Source organism: Hordeum vulgare, chromosome 7H (assembly GCF_904849725.1).
Source record: "Hordeum vulgare subsp. vulgare chromosome 7H, MorexV3_pseudomolecules_assembly, whole genome shotgun sequence".
NCBI classification, from domain to species: Eukaryota; Viridiplantae; Streptophyta; class Magnoliopsida; order Poales; family Poaceae; genus Hordeum; species Hordeum vulgare.
This window is the reverse complement of record NC_058524.1, coordinates 519736163-519763159: the sequence shown is the minus strand read 5'-3', so window position 1 is coordinate 519763159 and position 26997 is coordinate 519736163. Positions and strand designations below refer to the sequence as shown.

The 26997-nt window shown below is 43.6% G+C and overlaps 2 protein-coding genes and 1 non-coding gene across 4 annotated transcripts; 2 read left to right on the top strand and 1 right to left on the bottom strand.

The window, feature by feature from the left end:
- Nucleotides 1-5501: 5501 nt before the first annotated feature.
- Nucleotides 5502-5573, bottom strand: TRNAQ-CUG. The gene has a single exon. It is a non-coding gene; the product is annotated as a tRNA-Gln (tRNA).
- Nucleotides 5574-7092: 1519 nt separating this feature from the next.
- LOC123409346 (G-type lectin S-receptor-like serine/threonine-protein kinase SD2-5) lies at nucleotides 7093-11631 on the top strand. Of its 2 annotated transcripts, XM_045102277.1 has the most exons (2): nucleotides 7093-9339; nucleotides 9481-11631. In XM_045102277.1, exons 1-2 carry the CDS (start codon nucleotides 8887-8889, stop codon nucleotides 11401-11403), a joined length of 2376 nt encoding a protein of 791 aa, XP_044958212.1. In that variant the 5' UTR covers nucleotides 7093-8886; the 3' UTR covers nucleotides 11404-11631. The 2 variants fall into 2 exon arrangements, with proteins under 2 accessions (XP_044958212.1, XP_044958211.1); XM_045102276.1 differs by having other exon boundaries at nucleotides 7093-11631.
- Nucleotides 11632-21735: 10104 nt separating this feature from the next.
- Nucleotides 21736-22053, top strand: LOC123409695. The gene has a single exon (XM_045102559.1). It carries the CDS (start codon nucleotides 21736-21738, stop codon nucleotides 22051-22053), a length of 318 nt encoding a protein of 105 aa, XP_044958494.1.
- The last annotated feature ends 4944 nt before the right edge of the window (nucleotides 22054-26997 follow it).

Below are 26997 nucleotides of genomic sequence, written 5' to 3'. Positions count from 1 at the left end.
GAAGGGCGGCTTATATAGAGTGCGCTACCCTTCACAACGGTTCGGTGTACAGGGGTGGAGTAGTGGTGAATAACTACATACGTTACAAGTAACGTATGCCTTAAATGCTAATAAAGCTGCATGGAAACGTATGACCGTTGCCCTCCAGGGGGGTTACGATGTACAGAGTGGAATCTAGTCGGTAAGTTTGATGTGCTCCGAATGCTCATCTCCGACTGGATGATGGATGAATCGTCACCGACTGGATGATGGGAAGTCCTTAATTCAGTCGGAACTGACTAAGGGCCTTATCCCTTATGAAGGGTAGTCCTTGGGTAGGACCTATAGGGCAGGTCTATGACCCTACCCTAGGACTATAACCCCATCAATGAGAAATTGAGCGGGACAAGCAAAGCAAAACAAAGAGGCTACGTGAATTGATCAATGGATTGTTATCTTATTTCACTCATGGGGTAGAGAATGTGGGATCAGATGACAAACTGAAGGTGGTGTTCCATTCTGTCTCTACAACAATACAATCTTACATTCAATACATTCATTCATCAGCAAACAAATCCCCACAAAACAAAAATTATTGCCGGTGCTTGGCACACGGTTGGAGGCATGGGGAGGGGATCACACCAGATGATGAGTTCCTACCGGAGGAGGGGATACGATGAGGGGAGCAAGCGTTAGGCGCCTCTATCTGGCCATAAGGAGTCGCCCTTGCCGCGCCATAACCTCGGAGTTCCCTGTGTGAACCATGGAGGCCCGCCTCCACCTGCAAGTACTTCGCTCCGCCGCGCATTATCCGCGCGCCACCGCCGTTCTGCATCGAGCAGACGCATCATCCCCAATCACTGTAGTTGTCGCGTTGATTTGATCCAGAAGATGTGCTCAAGCACCGAAACGGGGGCAGCAAGCGGCCAGAGGTACGGCCGCGGAGGCGGGTGGGTTGAGATCGACAACAGTGGTGGTTGAGGTCGGCCGCGGCGGCGAGTGGTGTGGCAGCGGCCTAGGCACAGGCCAGGGTGGACCAGGGTCGACGCGATGCGCTCGAGCGCCGCAACAGGGGCAGTGAGCGGGGAGAGGTACGGGCGCGGAGGCGGGTGGGTTGAGATCGGCAGCGGTGGCGGTTGAGGTCGGCCGCGGCGGCGAGTGGTGTGGTCGCGGCCTGTGCACAGGCCAGGGTGGCCCAAGGTCGACGGGAGGAGGTGATGCGTACGGGTATAATTTTTGCAGCGAATCGTTTTTTCCTTTTGCGTTGCAGATAAATGATGGAGCGCGGGTTGAATAACAAAAATTACAGGGCCTTTTTATTATAAAAACATCATGGTGGGTTTTCCGACGGAAGCAGTAGCCGTTTTATTATTAGGTATAGATAATACTTTGTTTCCTTTGTTTTGTCATTGGATTTTTTGTTTTATTTTGTCCATTATACTATGATTTTCTTTGTTTCTTTCTTCGTTTTCTTCGGATTTTTGGCTTTTCCTTTCGATTCTTCGTGGATTTTTATCGTTTTTGTTTTCTTAACACATGTCTACTTTTACTCAATACGCAGTGTACATTTTTAGAACACACGCTGAAACGTATTTTTATATGCATTGGAAATTCTTCAAATACATGATGTATATTTTTTTACATACATGCTTTGAACATTTTTTCGAATACACAGTAAGATTTTCAAAATACACATTGTATATTTTGTTCTGCTCGAGTTCCATCCAAAGAACTTCTATTACCATTGCTAGTTCCATTGAAATTCTTAGGTGCTCCTTGAATAGTTAGATGGTGCTTTAGTATAATTAGGAACATAACTTACCATTTTGTTAATTAGAATTATAGTTGTTGTGAGTAATAAAGGTGACATTATTAACATATGCATCGTGGACTTCACATTTACCTCTTCGTTATCTCTTATGGTGTAGATTAATGGACAACGCTAGGGAGCGGCGCTGCACCTCCGTCTTGCCGTGCGGCGGCTCACTTAATCACATTTCAATGCAAAAATTAACCTCCTGTTAATCACCTATTACATATCTCTCTCATGCATGCATGCGTGCAATGATATCATTATGTATAATGGAAACTGCTACATGCATGCAATGATGTTACCAAGATTCCTTTTGATTTTGAAATTTAAAAAGTTTTATCTACAAAACCGTTAATTCAATCGATGATCCGCTTTCACCATTGACTTTCTCTCGACGAGTTCTTCAAAACTAGATCCCTCCGTCAACTATTTCTTTTCATCCATACTTGCCACATTTTTTGACCCACTTGCCATATTATTAACCACTTACTTGCATGAAAAAATAACTTAATTGACACTTTTAATGTTTTTTCTACAAAACCATGTAACAGTTTTCATTATACATGATATAAAAGCATTGTTATAGGTTGTGTTTGCCAATTTAAATATGCAAACTTGTCATATTTACATACAACTTTGCCAAAAAAAACTATTTTGTGTATTTGTTAGTTTAACTATGTCGAGTTATCATATTTATAAACGATGATCAAAAAATATTTTTTGTGGTCACCGATTTTAAATATGTTGAATTGTCATATTTTTGCGCGTAATCGCTTAAAAAAATTATTTCTGCTTGCCATTTTGATTATGTCTAGATGTCATATTTATACGCAGTTTTCAAAAAACTTGGCGATTAAGTTATTTTTTATCAGACAAGTAAGTACTTACTAATATGACAAGTAAGTACAGCAAATGTGATAAGTACGAGCAAAAAAAAGGTTGTCAAAACATGTCGACATGGGATCTAGTTTTGAAGATTTCATCGAAACAAAGTCAACGACGAAAACGAATCATCGATCGAATTAACGGTTTAAGAGATAAAAGTTTTTGAATTCCAATCATTTAAAACGAATCTCATGACATCATTGCATGAATGCATGCATGAGAAGAAAGGATGCAAGCCGCTGCACGGAATGTCCATCATGCGGCGCTTCTAAATAGAATTTCCCTAGATTAATTTATCAATCTTGGTGATCAACTCTTCATTTTTCTTTATTTGTAGAAAGAATTAACCTTTCATCTGGTAGACCTCTTCACATGCCATTGGGTATGGATCTATTGCATATCATCAAGTGATTTGTTGTCCTCCGTAATCGGCATTCCAATAATCATTAATCCTACGGTTGCATCAAGCATGATTTTTATATGGGATTAAGAGCATTATAAATATATGAAGAATTAACCATTCGTATAGATCATCGTCGGGGCAATTTCTCATAGCCTCCTTCATATGGTCCCATGCAAACGTGGGTGGTTTCGTGATCTTCCTGCTTAAAACATGTGACCTGAGATCGAAGTTGCATATTTTATCCATGGAGAGAAAACTTAGATTAAGACGCGCTACAACATAAAGTCCATGAAGTTATAATAGGGAGAACTAGAAATCATTCTTTTGATTTTCATCCATAGGAGAAAGGAAATAGACACAACCTTAAAATGTCTAGTTCATAGTCTTTGATATGTGGCATATCACACAGTTTGATAAAAGTGTGTAAATGCATGCCGCCATCCTCTCGTGCGTAATCTCCAAATTGTTTTTGTAGGACCATAATGACTAAGTGGAGCTTAATTTCTAATTTTTCGGAAACAATATCAGGGTGTGCGATTGGTGCATGCATAAAGTTCTCATTTGGAGCAGCAAAGTCTTCAGGTTTTCCAGTCATGGTAATTTTGGGGGGTGTTTTTGGTAACAACACAACTAGAAAACATACAGAAAGACAAGAATAAAAACTTTAACAGTGTAATGCAATGATTAGTGACACCATGGAATACATCCATGTTGATGCCGGTGTTCACACTCGACGTGGTGTGCTTAGTGAACCGATAATATTCATAATTCTTCTTCAAAGTGTCTCCAACTTTTTCTTTGTGGCAAAGAAGCCATGTATCACGAATAGCTAGTTCATCGACCGCCTCATTTTTGTTTCTAAGGATAGCAAATGTTGCTTCCATGAGCTTGGTATAGGGTAAGACTAACTTTATTATAGACGGAGCATTCAGTTAGAGACGGCAATCATAGGTTCGCCACGGAAGAGGGTGTTACAAGCAGCCCTCCTCCCTGCAACCCTATTCTAGAAATTAGACTGGTTACATTACTTTTTCGGTTTTGTAGAAATCAATCAATAGGTGAACTAAAGTAGGAACTGTCTCGACCATTTGAACTACCACCACGCCACATAAAAATGGTGGACTGTACCATGACCATCGTGCTTAGGTGCACTACTTTTTATATTTAGATTTGACTCATTAAACTAGAACTATCATCAAAGTTGGGGGAAGTAGAAGTAGGTGCATCATTACTGCCACTAGATGCATCATTGTTGATAAGTTATTTTGCTCCTTCCTCATATGTTATATCTTTTTTCTTGGATTTCTTGTTATTGTGGAGTTTTTCTATCATTATCTTTTTCCTGTATCTATTGCATAACAAATTCAATATATTCTTTTCTGCAAGGAAATCGATCTATTCATCTGCAGTACAACGAACACCATATAGCAACGATACAAGCACTAAAAGTGAGTTGAAGGCGAGCCGCCGTCATTGTCCCTCCCTCGCTGGAGCTGGACAAAATTTGTTGTAGTACACAATCGGAAAGTCGCCGTGCTAAGACTCCATAGAAATGGAACAACAACCGACACCGATGAAGAGTAGCGAATATCGGGAGGATCCATCCTGAAAACACACAAACATAGATGATCGATGGTCAAATCCAAACAAATCCATCAAAGACACACCTTCACACGCCCAAACGATGATGCTAGATGCACTACTGAGACGGGGTCAAGAATCTTATTTCATTTTCAGAGAGCCACCGTCATCTCGTCTTTCTGAGCAAGATACAAACCCTAACAAAATTTAAAAACATCTAAAAATGGAGCCCTGACACCGGCAAGGACCAAGAGCCACCACGTCTCCATGAATATAAAGCCATCGAAGACGAGACGGGATGGCGTCGGCGAGAGGCAGAGAAACCCTATGCAGTTGTGGTCTTGTTTTTCTTTAGGCGACGCGTAGATATCCATACACACCCAAATTTAGTGTCTTCTTTTAATGGATTGGAAGTGTGGTTGAGTGGCACCAACGGATAGTTTGAGAGGAGAGAAAAGATAAAAGGTGTCCATGCCAACAATTGAGATAAAAATGCAATGATGACGAGCATTACGAAAGCACCTTCTTGATGGATTGGAAGTGCGGTCGAGTGGCACAAATGAATAGTTTAAGAGGAGAGAAAAGATAAAAGATGTCCATGCCAACAAATAAGATAAAAATGCAATGATGACGAGCATTACGAAAGCACCTTCTTGATGGATTGGAAGTGCTGTTGAGTGGCGCAAATGGGTGGAGCCTGAGAGCAGCGAAAAGATAAGAATTGACCACTGAAAAATTAGATTAAAATGCAATGCTGACAAGCATTAAGACTTTCGAAGCATTTTATGCAAATTACAGTGAACAAACAGAATAATATGAACGAAAGAAACAAAAAAAAATAGGTCCCACCGAGACTTGAACTCGGGTTACTGGATTCAGAGTCCAATGTCCTAACCACTAGACCATGGGACCTTTGTTGTCCTTTTTGTTCTTTTGACATTATTTATTATCTAATTTATACGGAAATATATTGGTTTCGCCGGTTCGCCCAGCCCTAAACGATCGGAGCCCCACGGTCGCCGAAGTGCTCGGGTGCCATCCGAGGCTGGCTCCGGCGGCCGGAACACATACCTGTGCGTACATACATCGGAGGCAGCGCGCTCTGTTGTTGCCTGCGCCTGCGTCTAGCCGGTATCAAGTAAAATGGTTGCCACCGCGGCTCCACCCTAGCCAAGCCCGCTAGGAGGTAGGCGCCCACCAGCTGTTCGGCGAAATGCGCAGGTGAGAATGCTGCAGCTTCTTGTTTAACTATCGTGCCGCTATGCTCTCCTCATGCCATCTTTCTGTTTCTCTGTACAGTACAGTATCTTTTATGGACTGTAGATCCATCTGTGATTTTTTTTTGTGTGTGTGAAAAAAAATGCTGCATTGCAATGACATGGGTAGCTTGGTAACGATAGGTGATGACTACTCCATTTTTTTCCCCTTCTGAAATTGGGCGTTGCTTCGTGGTTACTTTTTTTAGCCATCACGAGATGCACACAGCCATTTTATTAAGCGGTTTGTCTGTGGTTAGTAGCAATCATTTTCAATTGCTTGATATATACCTATGTGTCATGGAACAATTACATGATACAGTAGGTTAGTAGAGTTAGGCAGGCTGACTGACCTATTGTTGTGATCATTATTAGCATTGGTGCGATGTGCAACCATTTGAGCAAATGCCCAGTTTTGTTACTTAATGGGACTATTGCAGATTATAGAAAATCGCCGAGTATTTAACCAAAAACTACCACAATTCATGGAACCATGCCTACAAACTACCATTTTGGTAGTTTTTAGTCACAGATTAAGAAAAAAATGGTAGTTTTCGGGACAAAATCATAAAGTGGTAGTTTGTAGGCATGATTCCATGAATTGTAGTCACAGATTAGGAAAAAAATGGTAGTTTTCGGGACAAAATCATAAAGTGGTAGTTTGTAGGCATGGTTCCATGAATTGTGGTAGTTTTTGGTTAAATACTCAAAATCGCCCAATAGAAAGGATGAGGCTTTATGTGGATAAGGATCAGGGGATAAGAAGTGAAACATCATTTTTCTTGGACCACAGCTGTTTCCTGACCTGCAGTAGACATATGTTGCAAAGAATGGTGGATGTGAATGAGTCATGCTCCTCAAGTTCTGTCACATTGTTTTTTCAGTCTTTGTGAATGAATAGAGGGTCTAGTACAATGACGGCTTTACTGTAGATAAGTGATTTACTCCATTACAAAATACATTACGCTTTGGACATGGACACAGTCTCAAGGCATAACTTTTACTGATATATATCTCGTATGAACATGTTAGTAGAAAATTAAAGATTACGTAATTTTGAAGTATACTTCTTGATTATTACTTTATACTCCCTCCGTCCCAAAATAAGTGACTCAAAAGTGACTCTACTTTGTACTAAAGTTAGTACAAAACTGAGCCATTTTTGAGTCACTTATTTTGGGACGGAGGGAGTATTTGACCAAAAGCAATACTCATAAGTTTGACTGATGCTTTCTAGTATGCTGTCTATTTTGAAGGAGTTAGTATCTGAAAACATGTTTAACTAGTCCGTTCAACTGTGGTATTCCATCAACTTGCTAGGTGAGGATGTGACACCCTGGACTTCTCTAAGATCTTTTTATTCATGGATACAATTAATACTATAACATGCCGACCTGCTAAACATCCAATAGTATGATCAATTGTACCTTGCATACAAAAAACAAGAGCCAAGCGCTCTTGTTTTTTTGTAAGCTGCCAATGTTGAAAATTTTGGATCAAAATGGCAGCTTCACATGGTATGCTTTTTTTTTTGAACGATCACCGGGGTGGAGAGTTTCCCCACACATGTTATGCGATTCATTATTACATCCACAGTTTCTTATAAGTCCACACACAAAGCAAGAGCTAAGCGAATATTGATTCAGTTTCAAATGTTCAGCTCTTGTCTTTTGTAAGCTGCAAATGTTCAAAGTTTTGGATGAAAATTGCAGCTTTACATGGTATGCAATTCATGATTACATCCACAGTTTTTTTATAAGTTCTGAAAAGTGAAAACTCGGAGTGCTTCAAACAACATGTTGTGCATGCGCACTTATGTAATCCGTTCTAGCTAATAAAATACTAGCAAGTTGTCCTTGAAGGCGCTACTCCTACTAGAAGTAGACTGTTGTATCTGTCACTCATTAGCTTGTGGTCAAACAAGTAGAATGGTGCTGTGAATGCTGGTCAAGGACACCGCCGGTGCCTGATGGCTTCACTCCATTTTTTAGCTCGTCTGTGCCCATTCTTCTCTGAACTATTTGGAAGTTTATGTAAATAGCAGTGCAATCTGTTGGCTCCCCACTCATGAAATTTCCTTCGGCTCGGGTCTCTTCTTTTACTCCCTCTGTAAACTAATATAAGAATGTTTAGATCACTAAAGTAGTGATCCAAACGCTCTTATATTAGTTTACGGAGGGAGCATTTCCTATGGAAGTACATGCTGTTGAGACATTCCTAGGGAACTTTGATGCCACTATTTTACGCACCTTCAAAATGATTATTCTAACATTTTTCTGAAATTCTGTTGATTCAACAGCTGATGCGATCAACAAAATTTCTAAGACATGTTCAAGAAAATTACTAATCATATCCAGAGATTCTAAAGAAATAAAGGAACCTACTTTTGGCTGGTCAATGGAGAAAATTGTTTTTTTTTTCTGATTGGGCCGTTTATTTGAAATGTATCATTTTTATATGTAAATATACTGTAGTTCGTAATCGACAGTTAGGTGAAAAACAGGGAGTCTTTGGAGAAGCTCCATGGTTCTCATTTTCTTGGCCATGTGTCATTATCATCTGTATGCTATGCTACCTTATACCACTCATGCCCAAGTTCCCAAGTCGCAACAACAATAATAAACAATTGTGGATGTAACAATGGACAGCTACCATAGAACAGCTAGCATGAACCCCTTTATCTGAACCATAATGCTCTTGTTCAACCAGCCTTATGATCTAACCATTTGTTCCCCACATGCGTTCTCTCTCCCGATGTCTTTTCCTTGCTCAAGCCCTCCAAAATTATCTGTTCTTGCTCGCATCGCCTTCACTCTCTTCCTGCCTGCCTGTACAAGCATGCCCACCGCAAGCATAGCAGCGACGCCACGGTGCCTAGGCCAGCATGTGTGGAGAGACTAGCAGCACCTAAAGGGCGACGTGGTTCGTCGTATAGAACCAACCTTGTTAGTTGAATTATTGGTGTAGCCATGTATCCTCCAAAGATCTTGACTCTCCTATTTTTCCTCCCTTTAACTTATTCTTCTTCCAGACTTACCATGAACAAATCCTTTGCTTTGAATGCTGAGCTTGGCACCATATGGCGGAATAATCCCTCCCTCCTCCACAACATTTCTCCAGACGACAACTTCTCCTTGCGCATCATCCTTCCTAAGGAGGCCTTCATGACTTCTGTTAACAGCTATTATAATAGCATACCTTCATTTGCCTGCGGCTTCTTCTGTGCAGGGGCTGTGTCTACCTGTGATGACTACATCTTTTCCGTCTTGTTTGTCAGTGTTTACAGTTTTCATGCTGAAGTGTACTTTCATTCGCCGGAGGTGGTCTGGTCTGCCAACCGTGATCACCCAGTCAAAGAGAATGCTAGTGTCCAACTTACTGAACTTGGCGACTTGGTGCTCTATGACGCTGACGGAACACAGGTTTGGTCTACCAATACCACAGAAATGTCAGTTGTTGCCATGAATCTTACTAGAACAGGCAATCTGGTGCTGTTAAATCATGTGAATACGGAGATCTGGAGGTCTTTTGATCACCCAACTGACACACTTGTCACTGGGCAGGTTCTACAAGTGGGGCAGAAGCTCATGGCAAGCACCTCGATGGAAAATCGGGCCAGTGGAATTTTTTATCTTACTGTCCTCCCTGATGGCATGTATGCATTTGCAGGAACTGATACTCCTCTTGCATACTATCAGAGCCCCACTGGTGGAACTGTCATGACAAACAAGTCAGCATATGTTGCACTCAAGGATGGCAGTCTCGAGGTGTTCACTTGTTTCCGGGATACAGAGGCACCGGATTACCAGATCCAGCTGCCCAGGGATAACGATGGGCCGGTGTTTGTGAGGCTAGAGTTCGATGGGCACCTGAGGTTATATCAGATGCCAAACAACAGTTGGGCGAGTTCAGATGTTTTTGATATAACCGATCCTTGTGATTATCCTCTAGCTTGTGGTGGATATGGTATTTGTTCGAATGGACAGTGCAGCTGCCCTGATGCTGCCATTGGGCAATCCGGATTATTTGAACTAATTGATCAAAGGGAGCTTAATCGTGGCTGCTCGCCAATAGTTTCACTATCCTGTGATTCAGCACAGAAGCCTAGGCTTCTTTCGCTTCCCAACATCACTCGCTTCAGCGGTGTCTACAATTGGACAACAAGCGAAGAGCAGTGCAAATTATCATGCTTGAATGCTTGTTCGTGTAAGGCTTCATTCTTCCAGCAGTATGACACCTCTACTGGTTTCTGTTTTGTTGCATCTGACATGTTCTCCATGATAAGTGTAAATGCCCAAAGCTATTCAAGTAACTTTAGTTCTCTTGCATTTGTTAAGGTTGGGGCTAGACACAAATCGGTGCTATCTAAAGGAAAAACAGCCATTGTCACAGTTGTTGCTTCTTCGCTTATTGCTTCAGTTATTGGTGCAGTGCTCGTAGTTTTGAGAAGAAAAAGAGGGGGACCTTTAGAATATGAAGACATCATCAATCAGTTGCCAGGGCTACCAACAAGATTCTCTTTTCTGAAGTTGAAATCAGCAACTGGAGATTTCTCGACCAAGATCGGGTCAGGAGGATCTGGTTCTGTTTTTGAAGGGCAGATTGGGGATATGCATGTTGCTGTGAAGAGATTGGATGGCATGAGTCAGGGGGAAATGGAATTTTTAGCCGAGGTTCAGACCATCGGAACCATCAACCATGTACATTTGGTGAGGCTAATTGGATTTTGTGCTGAAAAATCACACAGACTTCTCGTCTATGAATACATGCCAAATGGATCTTTGGATAGGTGGATTTTTGAAAAGCACCAAGAAGCCCCACTTGATTGGAAGACCAGATTGAGGATCATAGCTGATGTAGCAAAGGGCTTAGCTTATCTTCATAGTGACTGCCGGCAAACAATAGCTCATCTGGACATCAAACCACAAAATATCCTTTTGGATGAGCAGTTCACTGCTAAGGTATCTGACTTTGGACTTGCCAAGCTAATAGATCGCGAGCAGAGCAGTGTCATGACTCGGTTGAGAGGCACGCCAGGTTACTTAGCTCCAGAGTGGCTGACGTCTGTTATCAACGAAAAGGTTGATGTTTATAGCTTTGGCATTGTCATCACGGAAATTATTTGCGGCCGAAGGAATTTGGATTACTCACAGCCTGAAGAACGTCTTCATCTCGTCAGCGTGCTGCAGGACAAGGCCAAAAATGACCAGCTGCTGGACCTAATCGACCCGCGATCCACTGATATGCAATATCATCTGGATGAAGTGTCACGCATGATGAACCTGGCAATGTGGTGCCTGCAGGTTGACAGCCGTCGGCGGCCTTCCATGACCGAGGCCGTCAAAATCCTGGATGGCACAATGGATGTTGAAACCGAGCTTGATCTGGACCTGGTAAATCTAGAACTCATGGTGGCAAATAGAGCGGTTCGTGGGAACATTGCCGCAACTCTGCAGATAGACTCCATCCTTTCAGGGCCAAGGTGAGCGCGAGCTCAAGGCTTGGAACATGAAGTCGCATCTATCCTGTGCATCATCACCATTTACACCCTAAAGTTGTGATATAGACATCTCCTGGTATCAGTAGTTACATACTGTAATGGCCAAAAATTGCACTTTCCAGGTTACATTATTTTTCTTCTTCTTTCAGAACACTGTAATTCCCTGAAGTTTGTTGATCTGTATGCATCTGTGGTGAGCTTCTAATCGTCTCAATGGGCATGGGTTTTAGATTAAGGTACCCAAACTCCTTTCTTCGAACTAGGCAACTCTTCCTATGTTGCAAGTTTCTCTTGAAGAAGGGCACTGGCATGAATTTTTACCGCAGGATTATGTCGTCGCTTGATGATGTCCCTCCAGTCTCGTATTCTACCTCTAAATTTGCTCCGGATTTTTGATAGTATCCTACGTTCCCCACCTTCATGCCCAAATAATCTGTCATACTTCACCAAGCCAACCTACCTTCGAGGAGATTTTCTTACTATCTGAACTAACCGTGTTATTTGTTAGTAGGTTTTTGATTGAACTCCCACGTCTCCCTCCCAACCCTAGCCGCCTCCCCCTCCCCCTCCCTTCCTCGTCGTCGCCTGAGGCAGCCGCCGAGCAAGCCCGGGGCGCCAAGGATGGTGGCGGCGGGGCCTAGGCTGCCCTGCATCTGCATGCGGAGATCCGGATCTGGAGTGGCGGCTCCATTGGCGAGGCACGACAGGCTAGGGAGGTGGATCCGGCGTCTCGGCCGCGCGGGCGGCGAGATCCGGTGGCCGTTGGCGTCCTGCGGCGGCTTTTGCGGTGGCCGGTGCGCGCGATCTGGCGCCTCTCCCCTCCTCCCCTGTTCGGCGTGCGGGGCAGCCTGGTCGGGCCGCGCTTTCTTGGATTGCTGGTTTTGTACAGGAGGTGCTGGTGGTGGTGGGGATCTAGTTCAGGCGAAATCCCTGGTCGGCCATGGCCGGCCGCGTCGATGGCGACGCCTGAGGGCGCCGTTCCCCTCCTTGGAGGCGTCGGTATGGACTGATCCCCTCACTTCCCCTTCCCCTAGGTCTCCCGGGCGAAAGCCTTAACTTTGTTGGGCGGCAGCGGCGCTCACGGTGCCGTTCCCTTCTTGAAGGCGCCGCTTTGGGAACCTTGGGGCTGAGTGGCGCTTGTGGGTGGTGGGCGACGGCGGTGGTGCGGCCCTATCCTAGCATGGATCTCCGTCCGTTGCTTGGAGATGGACTCGCGTAGGTGGAGGTCGTCGTTTGGCGTCATGATGGCGTCGATGACGGAGGCACCTGCCAAGGCTGGTACCTCAATCTGATCTGAAGATGGACCAGTGGAAGATGGCGGCGACGACACATGTGAGTGCGTCGGATCGGTTTGTGTCCCGGACCCGGTATGTGGCTCGGTCAGGGTCTCCGGCTTTAGATGTTAGGCTTAGGTGAGAGGTCTGGGTATTTGGTCCAGCTTGCACCCCTTCATCATATGAATAGGAGTAGCGACAAAGGTTGCCAAGATGGCGGATTCAGACATATTGTTGTACTGCTTTGTAAGGTCCTCGAGAATAATCAATAAAATGGCCGCATGCATCTCCCAGATGCAGAGGCCGGGGGTCATCCTCCTTTTCTAAAAAAAAACCAACCAAAGAAACAAGCAGTTCTGCGGGTCAGATAGGTCCGGTGACGGTGTGTTGCATTTCGGGATGAAATCGTTGTTTCGGTTCTTGGCTGGAACAACCCTAAGATTTTTCAGGGGTGAAGCGATGTTTTTTATATCCCTCCCTAATAATAAAGCGCGGAACGCTTCTGTCGTCCGTCACGGTCATTTTGCAAAAACATCCTTCGCTTTTTCAGTATTCAACCCGCGGTCCGTTTTGAGTCAAAAAACGAATCGTTTTTTTTTCATTTTTTAAAAAACCCCCCTGATGCTTCAGGTAATCAACTCGCAGTCCGGATTTAAGTCAGAAAACGAATAGTTTTTTGTATTTTTTTGAAAACCCCCTGATGTTTCAGGTAATCAACCTGCCCTCCGTATTTTAACAAAAAAACCATAACTTTTCAGTTAATCAATCCACATTTTATCTAAAGCAAATTTATCCATATCTTTTAAACCGTAACTCCTATTTTAACATGTTATATATGAAATTTGATTAAAAAATGTGTAGAATCTAAATAAGATGTTATTTTTAGCTGTTGAATACTTCTTAAATATTATTTTTGGTGCAAACTTAATCTATAGTGCACGGTCCTTTTTTCTCTCTCTTTCCGGTGACGATACGAATTGCAATAAACATCCATTAAATTAAAACCAAATTGAGAGGAAAGAAAACATCGTTAACAACACATGCACACCTTTGAAAAACCTCGTGGGGGAGAAACAACATATTTCTCATCTTATTTCGAGTGACTGTATATTCAAACGCCTTTTCATTGTGTGAGCACTAAAGCCATCGTCGGCAATACAAATGTGATGCCATGTGAAAATATATTGCGTTCAGAGCGTGTGGTATTTTTTCTTCCGTTGCAACGCTTGGGCTCTTTTGCTAGTTGATCAAAAAACACAGTTTGTGAGGTACTAACACCTTCAAGAGCCACCCACCCTGCTTACTCTACGCCGGGTCTCTTCTCTTGCCGGATGGTCATGTCGTTGTTCTCCGGGCGACGTTTATTTTTCCTCCAAGAAAACCTGATTTAGCGGGATTAACGAGGTGGCTCGGCAGCCCGCCAAGCCCAACTTTCAAAGTACTTACAGCCCACAGTGGCGCGTGCCAACGGCAAGAGTCATATCGTAGAGGATCTCCGTTAAATTCAACGGTTCTGCATGAAATTCCGTCCAAAGCAGACGCTGTAAAGGGCAAGCCCGTCGTGACAGCCAGATGTAGGCTCTGTTTGGATACTCTAACTCGGTTGGAGTTACATTCTAATCCTGAACTAACTTTAAACTAACTCTAATCGAAAATGTGTTTAAATGATAGGGTTAGATTGTTAATAAAAGCATTTTTTTAATCATTTGACACCTTTAACTAGGATTTAATGTGGTGAAGGTAGTGGAAAAAAATAACTTTTTCTGGATCCCATCTAACTCTAACCCAAATAAGCACCTCTTGGGTGGTTAGCTTTTTTAAATTGATTAGATGCATCTAACCAACTCTAACCCTTCTGTTTAGATGCTTTAAGGTTAGTTTGGTTTAATCTAACAAACTTTAACTCTAACCCATGGATCCAGATACACCATAAACCTTCGCTCCTCTGTCGTTGCGCGGTGCGCGGTCCAAGCTTATTTACATTTGACGGCCAACGACACAGACACGGGCGTGAAAAGACGTGACCCAACATGCGGGTAGGGACACAGTCGCCGCCGGTCGCGATGCGAGACAGGCGGTAAACGCAGACATGGGCGCGCGGCCCCCAAAAGGATCCTTGCCAAATCCGGAGGCAGGGCAGCCACAGTGATCAGCAGCCTCGCTCCGTCACTGACGCTCACGACGACATGCGGCCGGGCCGACCTACCACCTGTGTACAGTACGTGAACGGGCAGCAGCACAAACGGATCACCTCGATCGAGCCCCAAAGTCCGTGCCCGCTTTACTTTCTCGGTCCCGTCGCTCGCCTCGCCAGTCGCCAGGCCGTTGCCGCGCCTCCTTCTCCTCTGAATCTCTGACGCCGCTGCGTCGCGTGGACGGACGTAGCCGTAGCCCGTAGCGAGGCTGGCACGCGGGGAGAAGAAATGACGAAGGCGCGAGTGCGACGCGAATCGAATCCGAGGTGCGTGGGGAGAAAAGCTGGGCGGAAGAAAGGCACCGGACCGCGATCCTACTGCACCAACTCCAAGGCCCGGCCTCGTCCGTTTGGCATAAACGGACAGAAACGGCTGTCCAACAAAGTGATAGCTGTTTAGAATGATTTGATTGAACTATCTCTTTCATTGATGACATGTGAAGATTAAATACATATGATACCGCCACGAACGGATGCATCCGTTCGTGGGGGTCGTGGAAAAAACCGTCGCGTCGGTTGGCTAGGAACCGCATGAAGCGGTTCTGTACAAGGGAGGATTATTCCCTATTATCATAATTAGTTTAAATCCTAACACCCCCCCTAATCCTCGCTTGTCCTTGCGACCGATCATATTTGAAATATTCTTCTCCAAAACACCGTGGGAAAAATTGAGAAGAAAAAATACAATATGTCATGAAAAACTCCTTCTAAAACCTAGTGGGAAAAATAAAGAGAAAATGACATATATCGTTCATGCTTGCATTGATATTGCCTCATTAAAAACCTTTCATGAGAAACCATGTGGAAAACTCACAAAGAAAAAGAATGCAATATAAAAGATCTCATAATCTTAACAGGTTATATCCTTGGAGATTTCTTCCCCTGAATTTTGCAAGTCTCGAAGTCGTCTCATACCAATTCCATTTACATACTTATGGAATAAAGAACTTGGTAAAAACTTAGTAAATAGATCAGCGAGATTATCGCATGACTTCGTTTGCAAAATACTTATCTCCCCCTTCTCTTGCAGATCATGGGGATAAAATAATTTAGGAGAAATATGCTTTGTAATATTGCCCTTAATATAACCTGTTCGCATTTGTGCAATGCAAGCAGCATTATCTTCGTAGATAATAGTGGGTGATTTTACCGAACCAATCCCACTTGAACTTTGGACAAAGTTCATCATTCTGCGAAGCCATACACATTCACGTGATGCTTTGAACAAAGCAATTATCTCAGAATGATCGGTGGACATTGCCACTAAGGTTTGCTTTGTTGACTTCCAAGAAAAGGCCGTACCCCCATGTAAGAAGACAAAACCAGTCTGCGATCTGGCATCATGGGGATCTGATAAGTATCCATCATCGCAATACCCCACCGTGGTTCTCTCTTGATTTTTCTGATAGAATAAACCAAGATCTTTGGTGCCTTGAAGATATCTGAAAATATTCTTCACACCAACCCAATGCCTTTTTGTTGGTGATGCGTTGTATCTAGCCAGTAAATTAACTGCAAATGCCATATCAGGTCTAGTGCAGTTTGCTAGATACATTAATGTACCAATGGCACTAACATATGGAAACTCTGGTCCCAATATCTCTTCATCATCACCCTTAGGCCTAAATGGGTCCTTGTCTCTGTCAAGCGACCTGAGTACCATAGGTGTTTTTGATGGGTATGATTTATCCATATTGAACTTTTCCAGTAACTTTTGGATGTAAGCAGACCGATGAACAAGTATTCCCGAAGAAAAATGTTCAAGTTGCAAACCAAGACAAAATTTGGTTTTACCCAAATCTTTCATTTCAAATTCCGTCTTGAGATGATTACTTGCCTCATGTATTTCACGTGTAGTCCCAATGATGTTCAAGTCATCAATATACACGAAAATTATACAAAATCCATCGCTGGATTTCTTGATGAAAACACATGGGCAATCATTGTTGTTTGAGTAACCCTTCTCCAAAAGGAACTCACTTAGTCGGTTATACCACATTCTACCCGACTGTTTCAAGCTGTATAACGACTTCAGTAGCTTTACGCAATACATGTTGCGGTTAGCTTTCGGACCCGGAATCTCCAGTCCCTCGGGAACTTTCATATAGATATCCGTCTTAAGTGACCCATATAAATATGCAGTCACAACATCCATCAATTGGATATACAAATTCATTTGCACTGCCAGTGATATCAAGTATCGGTACGTGATTCCACTCATCACAGGAGAATATGTTTCATCATAATCGATGCCGGGTCTCTGTGTAAACCCTTGTGATACAAGCCTCGCTTTATATCTCACCACCTCATTGTTTTCGTTCCTTTTACGAAGAAAAACCCATTTTGCCCCCACGGGGAAAACATTAGGAGGATTAGGTATTACTGTAGTAAATACCCCTCTCTTGGCAAGCGAGCGCAATTCGTCCTCTATTGCAACCTTCCAATTGGACCAGTCTGAGCGTTTCATACACTCTGCCATGAACTTAGGTTCACGGTCCAATGCCAGGTCATCTGCAATCTTTGAGGCGAAAAATATGTCGACATTTGTAGTCTTTCTGTTGAATGATTCTCCTGATTCAACATGGTTGATGGAAATCTCATCAATTCCTTCTGAATCATTGTGATTTCCCACAACAATCGAGTCAAGGTGTACCGATGTCCCAGCAGCAATATTTGTGTGCACAGTTGTGCTGGGTCCTGGATGCATAACATCTTTTAGGTGTCTTTCAACACTAGGTTGAATATCAACTCGTGGTTGAACTACATTTACAATTGAAGGGATCCTCACTTCCCACGGACGCTTCTGAGAAGCCCTGTCCTTTTTATCCAGTTTTCTCCCCATCTTGGGCGGTTGAGTGGTCTTATGAGATATCTCAACTCTCTCTGGAACATTCATAGCGGGAACATGGGATTTAGTGACACCTTTATAATCAGTAAATGCATCTGGCAGATTATTTGCAATATTTTGCAAATTAATAATCTTCTGAACTTCTAGTTCAGATTCATTCGTACGTGGATCTAACGATTGGATCCCCTTAACATTCCAATATATTTCCTGGCATTCTTTGTGGTTCTTTTCTCCCCCTAATGCCGGAAAATTGTCCTCATGGAAGATACAATCAGCGTACGGGGCTGTAAATAGGTCCCTTGTCAGAGGCTCTAGGTACTTTATAATCGACGGAGAATTGTACCTCACATAGATCCCCATTTTTCTATGTGGACCCATCGATGTACGCTAAGGTGGTGATATCGGTACGTACACAGTGCAATCGAATCTTCGAAGATGGGAAATACTTGGTTGATTTCCACGTACTAACTGCAGCGGGGAGGCTGTATGATATGAAGTTGGTCGAATTTGTATCAACTCTGCGGCATGCAATACCGCATGTCCCCAACAAGAAGTTGGAAGATTACAATTCTGTAGGAGTGGTCTTGCTATCAACTTGATCCTCTTGATAAGTGATTCCGCAAGGCCATTTGTGTGTGTACATATGGTACAGAATGCTCCACAGTTATGCCCAAGGCTAGGCAGTAATCATTGAATGCTCGTGAACTAAATTCAGCAACATTATCCATTATGATGGATTTTATCCTGTGTTCAGGATGATTTGCCCTCAGTTTAATGATTTGAGCAATCAGCTTTGCAAAAGCATGGTTCCTTGTTGATAATAGACACACATTAGACCATCTTGTTGAAGCATCAATGAGCACCATAAAATATCTAAATAGTCCCGATAACGGTTGAATTGGACCACATATATCTCCTTGAATGCGTTCAAGAAAATTAAGTGGTTCATTCTTGATCTTCAGATATGAAGGTCTTGTGATTAATTTCCTAGTTGCACATGCAGTGCATACGAAATCCGAGGATTTGGGGAAATTAGCAACCAATATGTTGTGTCCAATTGAACCGTCAATAATTTTTCTCATCATCCCCACACCAGGATGACCCAGGTGATCATGCCATATCTTGAACTTGTCAAGATTCTGAAAAATTATTTTGTATGCCAAATGTTGCTCTGGCTTGATGTTTGTGTAATACAGTCCAGAAGATAGAGCAGGCAGCCTCTCAAGGGTTTCCTTGTCGGATCCCTTCTACTGAGTTATGAGTAGGCTTTCAACCGCATTGGCTTCATGAGTTTCAATGTGGTAGTCATTCATACGGATATCCTTAAAACTCAACAGGGTACGAGTTGAATCCGGATACAATAAAGCCTCCTGGATTTCAAGTTTTGTACCATTCGGGAGGGTAAATGTGGCTTGACCAGAACCAACAATTACCGTGTCATGACCACCAATTGTCATAACACTTCCCTTACTCTTTTTGAGACTTTGGAAGTATTTAACCTCCTGTAGAATTGTGTTAGAGGCACCACTGTCCACTAAACAAATTTCCTCCTCCATTGGATTGTTTCTTGAAGTTTTCTATAGAGTAAAAGAATAAAATTCATTATTTATCCAATCTCATATAGAATTAACACATACATTACATACTATGTATGTCTGCTTACAAATTATAATACATTATGTTTAAAGACATAATTATTACAATACCATATGTCTCAGGACATAATTATTTTACAACACACAATATAACTAAGGACATCATCACAACACTTATGACATTATTGGAAGACCAAAGCATATCTCCATATATGTCATTAGTAGAAGTGAAATCCACCAACATGTCATCAACATTAAGTGGCGGTCCTTCCTTTTGCTGAGCCTGATCTTGGTTCTCCATGTTGTTGTGAACTGCGTTGAGATGAACGTCTTGAGAACTTTCAATCATTGGACCAGTGAAGTGAGCTTCGTACTGGTTCCCTTGAGCATTCTTGCCCTTGCCAATCGATTGCTGATACATCGTCACCAAATGCTTAGAAGTTGTACACTTCCTTGCATGATGAGTAGTACAACCACATCTATAGCAAGCTTGAGAGCTGCTACCCTTATCATTTTTCTTAAAATGATTCTTGCTCTTTTGGACTCCACCGCTATTCTGATTCTCATTGCGTCTCCACTTTCCTTTTATCTTCCTATGGTTCCTTTTGGGACCACGAGATTTTTGAGTATTCTGAGAATTGAAATGTGCTTCAGGCAGCGGAAGTGTTTCCGTGGGACGGGACAAATTATTCTTATCGAGAATTTCACTGTGCTTTTCTGCCTGAAGAAGTGCATATATCAACTCAGAATGCTTCTTGTATTTCTTATGACGGTGTTGTTCAGCAAGAATCCTCATATTAGGATGGAAAGTAGAGAGTGTCTTTTCAATGAGATCCGCATCCGAGACTACGTTGTTGCAGAATCTCAACTTAGAGTTGATTTGATGCATGACAGAATTGTATGCTGCAACGGACTTAAAATCCTGAAAACGGATAAGTGCCCATTCTCTTTGTGCTTCATGTAACATTACCGACCTTTGTTGATCATAACGCTCTTTTAAAGAGTTCCACAGTGATAGAGGACTTTCCTCCATCATGTACTCTTCTTTCAGAGCAGGATCAAGGTGGTGCCGAATGAAGTGCAAAGAAGCATACTTTGCCGTATCTGCGATAGCAGGAGCTCCTTGAGTAGGAGTGGTTATAGTGCTGATCAGATTCCTGGCCGCCAAGTTGATCTTGACATCCATGGCCCAGGTCAGATAATTTCTGCCATCCATGGCAAGCTCAGCAAATTCCTTCTTAGATATGTCAGCCATATCCTGCATGAAAATATCATGCACATTAATTTACCCTTATGTAAATTAATTGTGTGTAAAATGAAATGCTTGATTTATACATAAAAGGTCTAGGAAAATCCTAAACGACCCAAAATATGACTATCTACAAAAGATAATCACCATGAAATGGCGTAGATCTTTGTTTTGTAGAACACATAGAGGTAATCACCACAAAGTGGCGTAGACACTCGTATGGCGATTTTCATGCCATAATATGTGTGCTTTCATTTTTTGCTTCGAGGAAATCACTACCAAGTAGTGCAGACCTTAATCTCATGGTACTTTGTACAACCTTGTGTCATTTAAAACACTTTGAAGGTAATCACCATGTGGTGTAGACCTCACAGTCGTGAACAAAGCATACATTGCATTAGATGCAATCAATAAGATATGTGCAAAAACTGAAAGTAGTCAGATAATTTTCAAGCATAATCAACATGTAGCAATTAAAAATTGCATCCATACACATGTTGAAACAAAATAAGCAGATATTACATAATACTATGTTAGAAAATACTAACAAACACATATGTACAAAAACTGAAAAAGCTAAAAGCTAATCAGAAAAGAAAACGAAACAAATGGCAATAGGTCAAAATAGAGCAGCCTACTACCGTGGCCAAGCCACCCTTTTTTTTGTTTTTTTATTATTGCATGCCCAACTAGCCAACTAGGCCTAGTGGGATGGCTCATGGCTGACAAGCCTGTATGAAGCGCACTAGTCCCTGCTAGGACGGTGGACTGTTGCACGTGGTGGACATGCACAAGCATGTATGTACTGGTGAGTGGTGGATGGATAAGGTGTGGCTGTCCACAGTCAGTGTATGCTGGTGGAAGGATAAGAACGCATCCATCATTCCCATCGTCTTCTCCACTAGCACCTTATACACTGCATGCAGCCATTAGCACCACCACCACCAACCTATATCACCAGTCAATGCTTCACCGAGCGAGGTCGAAGGCCTCGGTGCAGCAGGCCCCGGCACAACATCCTCCTCCTCTAAAGAAGTTCCTCCAGGAAGGTGCGCCACTGGCGCAACGCCGTTGGAGTGTCCATTGGCAAGCCCAAGATTCACCGGGCTCCATCGTCCCGGCCGATGGCCGGCATGCTGCAGCACGGCGCGCGACACTATGTGCCAGCGGCGGGGCGCTGATGGGCCAGAGGAGTTGCCAGCTTCGTTGTCGAAGATGTCCTCATGCACAACAATTGGCGTAGGGAGGCGCATCCTGAGGCTCGTGCTCGACAAAGAAGCGCCGGTGTCCACGTTCATGGCGCGTGCACCAACCGGCGAGGGCAGGTGCATCCTCAACCCGAAGCTTGGTGCAGAAGCCCCAATGGCCGCTATCTCGTGCGCCAGAGTCGGTGATGGAAGGCGCGGCGAGTCCGGCTGTGCGGGCTCCGCGGGCAGCGAAGGTGTCGCGGGCTCGACCTCCTCCTGGACCTCGTAGTCCAGTGGAGGATACGACGACGGGGTCGAGCATGGCCCCCATCCATGCACTGGGCATGGATGTGGTGGTGGGGGCGCGGCAAGTTCTGGCTCAACGGCGTCGACGCCCATTGCTCCGTCCACATGCTCCATTACTTCGTCCGCGTACAGGTTCGAAGCAGCCGGTCCGGCAAGAATCCAGGTCGGGAGCGGCGCCGCCGCTGGCATGGCCGGTTCACGCGAAGCATCGGAGGTCCCAGCACCGTGGGGAAGTCCGAAGACGTGGTGCACGGCGGCGGAAACCATTTCGGCGGCCTCCGAACCGGTGAAGATCGCGGGCGTGGCGGTTGTGGCGGCGAAGTCCGCCAACACCATGGCGACGGCGACGGCTCTGTCAACGTCGACCGCCGTCAAGAACGAGGCGCAGGAAGAAGGATAGGAGACCACGAGGCATCCTCTTACCTTCTCCTTTCCTCCCTTCTTTCTTCTTTTCCCGACGACTCTCGCCGGAGTTGTTTTGCCTTTGCTCTGTTCTCGGTAGAGTTACGGGCTGATAACGTGTTTAGAATGATTTGATTGAACTATATCTTTCATTGATGATCTGTGAGGATTAAATACATACGAAACCGTCGCCACAAACGGATGCGTTCGTCGTGGGGGTCGTGGGAAAAACCGTCGCGTCGGTTGGCTAGGAACCGCACGAAGCGGTTCTGTACAAGGGAGGATTATTCCCTAATTATCATAATTACTTTAACTCCTAACAATAGCAAATGGATCAATGTTTTCTTTTAGTCTTTTTGGACCGATTGTCGACCTAATTTTGAATCACATTTGCAATCGAATGGACACACATCTAGCGCGTGCCCATGTCCTTCCCTGCTCTGTTCGTCGGAGATACATGTAGCTCTTTTTCTATTCCACCCCTTCCCTCCCTCTCCAGTCGCACCCTTCGCCTCCACCCCCTTTCGTTCCTAGTCGTCACCGTCATTTTTCCCAGTCGTGCGTTGTCCAGCATAGTCAGTGAGCCCAGCACCCCTTCCCTAGTTGCAACCCACTTTCCTCAATGCCCGAGCTGTCCAACCCCGACCGCCAGATTTCAGCGCATTCGACAACCGGATTAGGAACGGATCCGATCAGATTTTAGCTCACACTGGTTGTCGAAGGTTGTATCGTGCCATGGACTGGTCGGGTACCGGTTGATAACCCACAAGTATAGGGGATCGCAACAATTTTCGAGGGTAGAGTATTCAACCCAAATTTATTGATTCGACACAAGGGGAAGCCAAAGGATATTCTCAAGTATTAGCAGTTGAGTTGTCAATTAAACCACATGTGAAAGACTTAGTATCTGCAGAAAAGTATCAGTAGCAGAGTACTGTGATGGCAACAGTAGCAACAGAGTAACAGTAGCAGCAACGACAACAATAGCGATAGAGTAACAGTAGCAGCAGTGACAGCAGTAGCGAGAGAGTAACTGTAGCAACAGTGACAACAGTAGGAGCAAAGTAACGTAGCAAGGACTAGTAGGAAAAACTCGTAGGCATTGGATCGGTGATGGATAATTATGCCGGATGGTATTCATCATGCAACAGTTATAACACGGAGAGATATGTAACTAGCTCCAGTTCGTCAATGTAATGTAGGCATGTATTCCGTATGTAGTCATACGTGCTTAGGGAAAAGAACTTGCATGACATCTATTGTTCATCCCTCCCGTGGCAGCGGGGTCCTAATGGAAACTACGGGATATTAAGGTTCTCCTTTTAATAGAGAACCAGAACAAAGCATTAGCACTTAGTGAATACATGAACTCCTCATACTATGGTCATCTCCGGGAGTGGTTCCGGCTATTGTCACTCCGGGGTTGCTGGGTCATAACACATAGTAGGTGACTACAACTTGCAAGATAGGATCAAGAACACACATATATTGACGAGAACATAATAGGTTCAGATCTGAAATCATGGCACTCGGGCCCTAGTGACAAGCATTAAGCATGGCAAAGTAGTAGCAACATCAATCTCAGAACATAGTGGATACTAGGGACCAATCCCCGTCAAAACTAACTCGATTACATGATAGATCTCATCCAACCCATCACCGTCCAGCAAGCCTACGATGAGATTACTCACGAACGGTGAAGAGCATCATGGAATTGGCGATGAAGGAAAGTTGGTGATGACGATGGCGACGATCTCCCCTCTCCGGAGCTCAGAACGGACTCCAGATCTGCCCTCCAGAGGAAGAACAGGTGGTGGTGGCGCCTCCGTATCGTAAAACGCGATGAACTCTTCTCCTTGATTTTTTTTTCGGACGAAAGGGACTAAATAGAGCTGGAATTGGAGGCGACGGAGCTCCGTGGGCCCCACAAGCCTGCCAGGCGTGGCCATGGGGGGGGGGGGCGCCTGGTGGGCTTGTGGGCTCCACGCTCCACCTCTCTGTTTGATTCTTGCGCCAGTATTAATTATATATTCCACAAAAAATCCTCATAAATTGCCAGGTCATTCCGAGAACTTCTATTTCTGCGCAAAAAAAACACCATGGCAATTCTGCTGAAAACAACGTTAGTCCGGGTTAGTTCCATTCAAATCATGCAAATTAGAGTCCAAAACAAGGGCAAAAGAGTTTGGAAAAGTAGATACGACGGAGACGTATCAACTCCCCCAAGCTTAAAGCCTTGCTTGTCCTCAAGCAATTCAGTTGACAAACTGAAAGAGACAAAAGAAAAACTTTTACGAACTCTGTTTGATCTTGTTATTGCAATTATGTCTAACTCATATTCAGATTTTCAGCAAGATCACAAGCTAACCACATAAGCAATGACATTTAGGTCTCATGGCAAACTCATATCAATGACATAATCATCTAGCGAGCAATAATAATAAGTTTCAAACGTCAACACTTCAATCAAAACAATCATGAAGCAATACGAACAGATGATATCTCGCTAGCTCTTTCTGAGACGGCAAAACATAAATGCAGAGCACCTTCAAAGACCAAGGGCTGACTGAACATTGTAATTCATGGCAAAGAAGATCCAGTCACAGTCATGCTCAATATCAATTAAAAGCAAAGCATAAAGACGACATAGGTGCTCTCTAATTGGTGCTTTTCTAAGGAAAGGATGACTCAACAGAAACATAAATAGATAGGCCCTTCGCAGAGGGAAGCATTAATATGCAGAGGTGCCAGAGCTCAAGCTTTAAAGACAGAGATAATAATTTTGGGTGGCATGCTTTCATTGTCAATGCAATGACCAAGAGTTTTCACCATCTTCCATGCTACACATACTATAGGCGGTTCCCAAACATAAAAGTAAAGTTTTGACTCCCCCACCACTAGTCAATCACACTCCACGACTAGCCGAATAGCCGGGTGCCGTCCATACTAACAACAATCCAGGGGGAGTTTTGTTTGCAATTATATTTTTGATTTGAGCATGGAACTGGCCATTCTAATTACCGGCCCCTTTCTCGTGAATGATAGTGAATAAACACATATCGAGGATAAGACACCTAGCATGGAAGATACTGATCGCCCCTTGTCACCACTACATGAGCGGTTCGGGCATGCAAAACAGATTATTTCTTGAAGGTTTAGAGGGTGGCACATGCAAATTTACTTGGAACGACAGGTAGATACCGCATATAGGTAGGTATGGTGGACTCATATGGATCAACTTTGGGTTTATGGAAGTGGATGCACAAGCAGTACTCCCGCTTAGTAGAAGTGAAGGCTAGCAAAAGACTGGGAAGCGACCAACTAGAGAGCGACAACAGTCATCAAAATGCATTGAGATTAACCAACATTCAGTGCAAGCATGAGTAGGACATAAATCACCATGAACATGAATATCATAGAGGCTATGTTGATTTTGTTTCAACTACATGCGTAAACATGCGCCAAGTCAAGCCATTGGAATCATTCAAAGGAGGATACCATCCTATCATACTACATCATAATCATCTCAAAATTCATGTTGGCATCCAAGACAAACCATTATAAGCTCCTAGCTAACTAAGCATGGCATGAGAAACTATGATCTCTAAGTTGTCATTGCAAACATGCTTCTCTCTCACAACAAAGTTGAATCTGGAACGATGAGCTAGTCATATTTACAAAAACAAAATAGATCGAGTTCATACCAGCTTTTCCAGGCTCAGTCACTTCATCATATATCGTCATTATTGCCTTTCACTTGCACGACTGAATGATGTGAACAATAATAAGAGTGCTCGTGCATTGGACTAAGCTGGAATCTGCAAGCAAACACAAAGGAGAAGACAAAGTAATATGGCTCTTTGACAGATAAACAGATATGCATGCGAGAGCCACTAAACATTGTAACCATGGTCTTCTACGCTGACCCAAAGAAAAAGAAAACTATTTACACGGGAAAGCTCCCAACAAGCAAAAGAAGAACAAGAAATCTTTCTTGGGTTTTCTCAAACTAGACAAACACACGAGAAGAAAGCGAGAAAAATAAATAAACTAGCATGGATGATACAGTAGCAAAGTGTGAACACCTACTAGCAAAGTGAAAGTGTGAGCAAGAATATAATGTCAGTGAGAAACACGTACTCCCCCAAGCTTAGGCTTTTGGCCTAAGTTGGTCTACTCCCATGAAGGGAAATAACCGTCTCCGGGGTACTCCGGAGTGTACTGAGGGTGCCACTGCTGTGTGAGCTCCTCTGGCTCCCACTGATAAACTGGCGTCTGGTACTCGACTGGTAGCTCGGGCACGGGCGCCTGTGGTGGTGCTATGCCCCAATATGCGTAGATGTCCGAGGGCATAATAATGTACCTGCCTAGATGAAGATTGATCAAAGAAGGAGCAACCAAAGTAATAGTCTCATGAGTACCTTGACTAAATACCAGGTTATAAATCATCCTCTTATTTATATCTTTATCAAGAAATTCATGGTAAACCATGCTATCATAATCTAGATATCTCTCAGGAAGAAGA